General features: G+C 43.4%; 1 protein-coding gene across 2 annotated transcripts in view; it reads right to left on the bottom strand.

Annotated features, from left to right (window-relative positions):
• Window positions 1-8,332, bottom strand: part of ZBTB8B (zinc finger and BTB domain containing 8B) — a 29,729-nt gene that overhangs the window by 16,106 nt on the left and 5,291 nt on the right. For both annotated transcript variants that reach the window (XM_011357855.2, XM_023529302.1), the window contains exon 2: window positions 7,214-8,244. In XM_011357855.2, the coding sequence (XP_011356157.1) occupies window positions 7,214-8,204 (991 nt within the window). In that variant the 5' untranslated portion in view covers window positions 8,205-8,244. The remainder of the gene's footprint in view (window positions 1-7,213; window positions 8,245-8,332) is intronic.

Genomic DNA, 8,332 nt, shown 5'->3' with positions numbered 1-8,332 from the left:
GTATTTACAATAGCCAAGATATGGCATCAACCTAAGTGTTCATCAATAGATGAATGGATAAAGAAGGTGTGGTATATATAAATATATACAATGGGAATATTACTCAGAAATAAAAAAGAATGAAATCTTGTGATTTGCGACAACATGGATGGACCTAGAGGGTATTATGCGAAGTGAAATAAGTCAGAGAAAGACAAATATCATATGATTTCACTTAAATGTGGAATCTAAAAAAAATGAAACAAATGAACAAACAAAACAGAAACAGACTCATAGAAACAAGGATCAAATTGATGGTTACCAGAGGGGAGAGGGGTGGGTGGATGGGTAAAAAAAGGTGAAGGGGAATACAGTCAACAATAAGTTTGTTACAGTCAACAGATAAATACTAGACTCAGTGTGGTGATCACACTGTAAGTTATATAAATGTCAAATCATTATACCATATGCCTGATACTAATATAATATTGTATACCAACTACATTTAAATTTTTAAAAAATTCGTATAGCATGAGATGCCTAGAACAGTCAAATTCATAGAGACAGAAAGTACAACAGGTACTACCAAGGGCTGGGGGAGTGGGAAAGGAGAGGGAATTAGTGTTTAATGGGTACAGAGTTTGTGTTTGAGGTGATGAAAAAGTTTTGGGTATAGATAATTATAGTTGCACAACAACATGAATGTATTTAATGCCACTATAGTTTACACTGGTGAATAGTTAAAATAAAAAACGTTATGCTATGCTATATTTTACCACATTAAAAATAATAAAAGTTTAAAAGAAAAATGTTAACTCTAGCAGGAGAGAAAGACATGTAGACAAATTCATACGACATAATGTAACACATGCAAAGTTCAAAGTGATGAAGAAATATAGACAAGAAAGTAATAAAACTCTCTAGAAGTTCACAGAAGATTTCACAGGAGAGGCGATCTTTAGGCAAGGTTTTTAAAGGATGAATAAGAGTTCACCAGAAGTTCAAGAAAGTGTAAGGTATATCACACAGAAGAATACCACTTGCTGAGGCACAGAGTTAAAGAGAATATAGACTATAAAGTGGGGTGTGGGGGAATGAGGCTAAGGAAGGGGCAAGAACCAGGTTGTGAAGGTCACATTCATTCATTTATTCAACAAATTTATACTGGGCACCTACTATGTGTCAGGCTGTGTCCTAGGCCCTTGAGATATAGCAGTGAACAGAAAAAATTCCCTGCTCCTGTGATACTGACATGTTAAGGAACTAGACATTATTCTGTGAACAGTCAGGAATTTAAGCAGGGTGGTACATGGTCAGATTTGACTTTTAAAAGATTCCTCTGGGGACAGTACAAGGGAAAGATTTACGAGAGGCAAGATTAAAGGCAGGAAGTCCAGGTAGGAGGGGATGAGAGATGACGTGAACTAAAGAAGTCCAGGTAGAGAGGAGATACATTTGAGGAGAAAAAAAATTAACAGTACTCAACCACATGGGGGAGGGGAGGGGAGGAGAAGGGAGGGAAACAGAAGATCCTAAATGACACAGATTCTGGGTTGGCTGATTTGGTAGATGATGCTGAACAAACTGAGGCAGGGAACACAGGAGGAAAAGCAGGTACAGGAGGAATGAGAAGTTCAGTTTGAACTTCATTGTTTGAGGCAGGCTCAGAGCATTCAAGGGTAATATCTGGGTTAGACAGATAAATCTGGAGCTTAGAGAAAGAAGGGGAAAATACAGTTTTGAGAGTCCTCAGATTGCAGTGGTTCCTTTAACTGAGCCCTGCCTCTCCCGTGAGCACCCTACTTCCCTTATCCCATAGCTCTGACACCCCCCGGGTTGGAGGTAGAGAGGGTCTCTCTTGTGCTTCACTGTAATCTGTAGACCATACTCCCTCCCTCCATCCTCAAAAACCCTAAGATCTTTTGTAGCTCATGCCATCAAATGATACCACTGTTACCTCTCCTTGTTACAGCCATCCAGGAGCCCCTAGGTCATCCTCTTATTCCTTGGAGATTTGATCACATTGCCTTCAAACACAACATAATTTGTGTGAACACCAAAAATGACCTTCCAACACCCTGGTCTCTCTGTTCCTCGACCTCCTTTGCTCAGAAGTCCTTGTTCTCTACCCAACCTCAGCCACCCAATCCTCGACCAAGAGCTCTCTCAATTCTGCCTACATATTAGAATCACCTGGGAAACTTAAAAGAAAATTGATGTCCAATCCTCAATGAAAGCATATTTTAAAGCACACTTCCCATTCTAATGTACAGTCAGGGATGAGAATCATGGTCCCATACTTAAATATTAACACTAACTGCATTTGTTCCATAACCCGCATTTCAAATACCTCACTTCCCAATCACTATAGCATATTCTCTACCTCACAAACTGGGTATCTCTTCTCTGCTGGGACTCCAAGCCATGGGCTCGACCACCACCTTACTGTCCATGTCAAGTCCTCATGCCTCTCCTTCCTCACTTTAGTGCCTACAGTCCATCAATGAACTCACTCCCTCACGTACATCTTCAACTGCCTTGGTCCTCTCTCTCCATCTCTCTGTATTCACCTGGCTAAACCTACCCTCTGGTTGAACACACCTCTCTGCCTATTCCATACCTGAAATAAGGTAAGTTAACATGACTGAAGAAAAATACAAAACTATATGTCCTGATCTCACTTTAAATCTACCTAATCATCACCATCTTACCACTGAAGTCAAAAGAGCTCTTGGTTATGCTCAGGCATCCTAAAGATTTCCCTGGTTCACTCACTCTCCCACTCTTCTCAATGACTATTTTATACCGTCTCTCTGCTTAAATCTTCACTCCCCTCTGGCCCCCTCCTCACTTTCAGCCTCTGTTCTTACTTCTTATTTAAATGAGGAGCAAGCAGAAGAGAACCTCTACCTGCTCCCAGCCACCCCCCACCTCCCATATGAACACATATAATCCTTCCTCCCATCTACAGCCAGACCATTCCCTCCACTTGCACACAGGATCCCATTTCCCCTTGCTCTATCAATTTGCCCTCCTTCTTCCATTATCAATGACCTTCCTCTCTCCCGCATCATTCCCATCGGTTAATAACCATGCTTTTAGATCCTCCACCTTAATAAAAACCTTGACCTCATATCCCCCTTCAACTACCAATGCATTTCTTTGTTCCCTTCATAATAAAATACCTTGAAAGAAGCATCTGAACTCACTATCTTCACATCCACTTCTGCACTTCTCTTTTAAGCCTGCTCCACGCGGTCTTTTGTGCCACAACTTCACTGATACTGCTCTTGTCCAGCTCACCAGTGACCTCCTCATTGCTAAACCCAATGATTCAGTTCTCAATCCGCCTATACGCAGTATAGGACATAGCTGATTTTTCCTTTTTTTCTTGAAATACTTTCTCTTCTTGGCATCCGTCACTCTTTCTTGATTCTCCTACCTCACTGTCTGCCCCTTCTCAGTCTCCTTTACTGGTTTCTCCCTATTTGCCTGACCTCTAAGTTTTGGAGTTCCCCTGGACTCAGTCTTTAGATCTCTTACCTTCTCCTTCTAGATCTATAAATTCACGGGACAGATAGGTTTTAAATGCCATGGACTCATTAATGACTCCCAAATTTCTATCTCAGTACTGACTGTTCCCCAGAACACCAAACTTATGGATGCAGTTGCTTACCGAACATCTCCACTGATCCAATAGGAGCACAAACATAACAGTTTAAATCAACTGCTCAAGCTAAAAACCTCAGGGTCACCCTTAACTCCTCTTATTCTCATACCACTCCTACAAGCCATTAGCAAATCTGCTTGGCTCTCCCTTTGAGAGACAGTATAGTCCTAATCCAACCATATCTTACCTCTCTACTGCTACCACACTGATTCAGGGAGCATATCTCTCACCTGGGTTATTACAGTAACCTCCTAAGTGATCTTCCCATTTCCACCCTTACTCCCCTAGAATATGTGCTCCCCTGTAGTCTACAGGAAGAGAGCAAGGGTAGAAGCAAGAGGACTGCTCAGGGGGCAACTGCACACAGTACCCAAAGGGGTCCTTTTAATATATGGCATTTCAAGTCATTTTCGGCTGAGACTCTCTAGAGGTTTCCCTTCTCAGAGTAATATCCAAAGGCATTCTCATGACCTTCAAGGCCCTACCTGATCTACCCTTCACCCCAACTCCTGACCTCATCCCCCAGCACTCTCGACCTTGCTCACTCTACTCCAACCCCACCAGCATCGGTTCACTCACCAGATGTGATCCTGCACCTGGGCCTCTGTATCTTGCTCTTCTCTCTGCCTGGAACATTCTCCCTGATATCTGGACAGTCTGCTCTCTTACAGCCTCGAGGTTTCTGCTCAAAGGCAATCTGTTATAAAGGGCTTCCTTGTCAACACTAAATAAAATAGCATGCCCCTCTCTTTCAATCAATCTTTCCCCTGCTTTAGTTCTTCTTGTTATATATTTAGTTACTTGTTTATTGTCTGTCTCCCTACACTAGAATGTCAGCTCCATGAGGACAAGGACTGTCTTTTGTTCACTGTGATTAACAGTACCTGGCGTGTAGTAAGTGCTAAATAAATATCTGTTGAATGAATGAATGAATGAATGAATGAACGGGAATGATAAAATGTTGAGAAGCAAGCCAATGATGGAATGCTGGGCAGACTGACATCAAATGACCTTATGATGAGGCTGAAAATGAATGGGCAGAGGTAAGACCAATGGGTACTTGTGGTGTCAGAAGCCAGAGGAAGAAAGAATTTCAAAGAGAGGTCAAGTAAAAGAACACCTAAAAATCACTCATTGGGTAGGCTCAAGAAATGTATAGCTGATCTCATGACAGCAGTTTCAGTGGTGTATGGGGGGCGGAAGCCAGACCACGGTGGGCTGAGAAAAGAGTGGAAGTAAAGGAGCAGCGGTAGCCAATACAGATGAACTTTGCAAGAAGTAATGAGAAGTGCTGGGGTTGAGAGGTAGGAGGAGGAGAAATCACAGGAGGATCTTATGCTTTGACAGTGCCTGTGAATGTCAGGGATGAACAACATGGATACAAACTACTGCAACAGCTTCCCGACCATCAATCACTCTGCCCTGGCCTCACCTCTGCACACCCTCTTGTGCTGAGGCCAAATTAAGCTCCCCGAAGCACAGATCCTGTCCATTCTCAGAAACTACCAAAAATACTCCCTGTACCTAGAGATAAAAACCTCACCTCTTAGCATTCAAGATTTTTCATGCTCTGACTCCAGCCAATTTCTCCCTATGTCTCTTTTTACCCTCAGATGCCACATTCATAAAACCTCCCTGATTTCTCAGTAGGAAGCCACTTTTCCTGATTTTGGACAACTGTGAAACTCACATCTCTGTCTTCCAGCCCTAGTACCTTTCTACCATGTGATGCCAATTACATCCATTTTATCTCCTCTAAGCATAGCGGTCCCCAACCTTTTTGGCACCAAGGACCAGTGCCCCTATGAGAATCTAATGCCTGATGATATGAGGTGGAGCTGAGGCAGTGATGCTAACTCGGGAGCGGCTGCAAATACAGATGAAGCTTCATTCGCTCTCTCACTACTCCCCTCCTGCACAGACCGGTACTGGTCGTTGGCCCAGGGGTTTGGGTATCCCTGCTCTAAGACGTCATCAGTTCTTTGAGGGCTGGATCCATGTCCAACTTATTTTTGTAGCTTTACCCAGCAGAAGGTACTCGAATATTTGAGCAAATAAATAAATGGCCAAACAAATCAGTCCCACTCTGTGCCTTGGCACTTAAAATAGATTTACCTTGGAGCAGTTTGAATGGAATCAAAAACTGGAAAACAGCAGACATGGCCAGGGGTAAGGGTGGCTGCCTTGCCACAGCACCCTGTAGTTGGAAACCTGACTTTACAGACGGATAGACTGGACTTGAATGAAGATGGTATAGAGCTGAACTGCTATTTTTTGATACTTGTGCTTACAGGCAGGAGGATTGAAAGATAAACTCATTGCACTGAAATCTATCCACTTGTGCTGCCTTCGATTTGTTTAATGAGTGACATGAAGCCAGCCCAGGTTTCTAGTTTTAGCCCTGGCACTTACTAGCTCTGCATTCTAAGGAAATTTACTAAACACTTTCAGGTCTCAGTTTCTCCACACTTCCTCTGCCAAACTCATGGGGCATGATGAAGGTCTACTAAATGTGAAAGGGTGATCACAGGCTGTGAAGTGTTATTATGTACACAGAAATGAGCTTTCAACAAGTTCCTGTAGTGTGTTCACTGAAAACAGCTGCTACTCTCTCAATGTTGGTTAGGTCAGTGTCTCTGAGGACCAGAAACAGCATTTTCAAGTTTTTCAAGTCTAACTTTAATCAGACATACACAGCATTCTTGCTTTAAAAAAACGAAATTAAAAAGTCTAAATATGACCATTTAGTAACAAGTAAAAGCAGCTGGTCTTCCTTATTTAAAATACTTTCGCTGTTCAATACTGAAGGGTATATAAAGATTTTGATTCATTAATTTCTTGGCTTGAGGTTCTAGAATCTATTGGGTACTTTCATCAGGAAGGTGGCAGCCAAGTCTATTTCTATCTCCTACAAGACACTTTACAACACAATTAGCTCATCTATTAGGAAGAGTTAACTTATCTCTCAGAATTGTTCAGAGGCACAGCCAAGTTCTCTTAAAATACAAAAGCCTACCAAAGGATATAAGAAATTTACTCACATGAAGCTAAATGCCAACTCTAAAATATTCTCAAGTAGACTGCACCATTGACCATGATAGGTTAACTGAGTATCTATTATGTGCCAGGCACCATGGTTGACACAAAGAAGAATAAATTTCCTACCTGTCTAGAACACGTTATCGTACATGAGAAAAAAATCTGAAAACCTTCTAATTTGGTCCTCAGCCCTGTGAGAAAGGCAAGGCAGAGATGATTATCTCCTCAATAAAACAGGTTCAAAGAGATTCAATAATTTAACCAAAGTCCCACTGTGAGTTAGTGGAAGATAGTAGGTTCTTTCCATGTTTTCAAATCGCCCTCAACACACTTATAGTCTAGTTGTAGAGGTAAAATACTAACACACACTAAGAGACAATGTCCTGCTCAATTACTACCTATTTGTTGTGTTGGTGGCGGTGACAATGTGGCGATAGTGATGGTGGTAATGATGATGACGGGAGGCTATAAGGCACAGACATGGCTAAATGACCAGCAGTGACGATGAATGCTAATGGAGCTCACCTGAGTCCTCTCCATACCAGTCAGTCTGGATATCCATCATGGAACTCATGGCTCCTCCTGCATCTGGTCTTCCCTCCAAACTCCGAGAAAAGTGATGGTCCACGTCATCTCTGCTCTGGGCAGCACTGTTGCGCAGGAGGGACTCCAGGAATTGCTTCATGTGGTAGTTACTGTAAGCCAAGTCAATGGCCTGGCCACTGGGCAAACCCTCCTCCATGTGGGCCAGGCTCAGTGGGGCAGCATACTGCTGCAGCTGCTCACCAACCTCTACCTCTACTTCATCAGCATCATACTCCACCTTGGGCTCTATCTGTTTGGGCAGAGTAGAGAGATCACTGTCAGCTGAGCCACTGCCCTGGCTATCTTTCACCACCAGTTCCAGGGGGTGGCAGCCTCTGCAGTCACCGCAAGGGGACTCTCTTGGACAGTCCGCACTCTCTTCTCCCTTGACTGGAGAGGAGACCAAGCTCTTGGTATCACAGGAAGTCCCTTCCCTGCCTGAACTGGGGCTTCCACTGTCAACCTGATGAGCCGCTGCAGCAGCTGCAGCTGCTGCTGCCGCCGCTGCCGCCGCTGCCACCGCTGCAGCCACAGCGGCCTCTTTCTCCATCTTTCGGCAGATATCAAGGGATGACCTGATGTATGTCTTACAGAAGTTCACCACGTCGTTCATCTGCAGGTAGCTGGCGGCCGACATGACTTCAATCACGTTCTCCCCACACAAATCCAACTTCCCAGAATAGAGGAAATCTAAAATGGTGGAGAAGGCATCAGGAGTGACAATGTCCAGGGAGGCAGTGCTGTGCCGCCCGCTGTCCTGAATATAATGAATGAGCAGCGCTCGGAAGTAGCCGCTGTTGGCAAACAAAATATTCCTGTGGGCCTTGAAGATCCGCCCTTCCACAATGATGCTGCAGTCACAGAAAAAGTCCCTCTTTCGCTGTTCATTCAACTCCCCCAAGAGCTTGGCATAATAGGATTGCACCTCCATTTCTCCACCAGCTGCTGCTGCTCTGGAGTAGCCTGTATCTCTGCCAAGATTTTTTTTTAAGTTAATTCACAAATCCCAACCTTATAAATCAGATGTAATTTTTTTTTAATTCTTCCCAAAACACTGGT

The sequence above is a fragment of the Pteropus vampyrus genome, unplaced genomic scaffold (genome assembly GCF_000151845.1).
Source record: "Pteropus vampyrus isolate Shadow unplaced genomic scaffold, Pvam_2.0 Scaffold36, whole genome shotgun sequence".
Classification (NCBI taxonomy): domain Eukaryota; kingdom Metazoa; phylum Chordata; class Mammalia; order Chiroptera; family Pteropodidae; genus Pteropus; species Pteropus vampyrus.
This window is presented reverse-complemented; position numbering and strand designations above follow the sequence as displayed.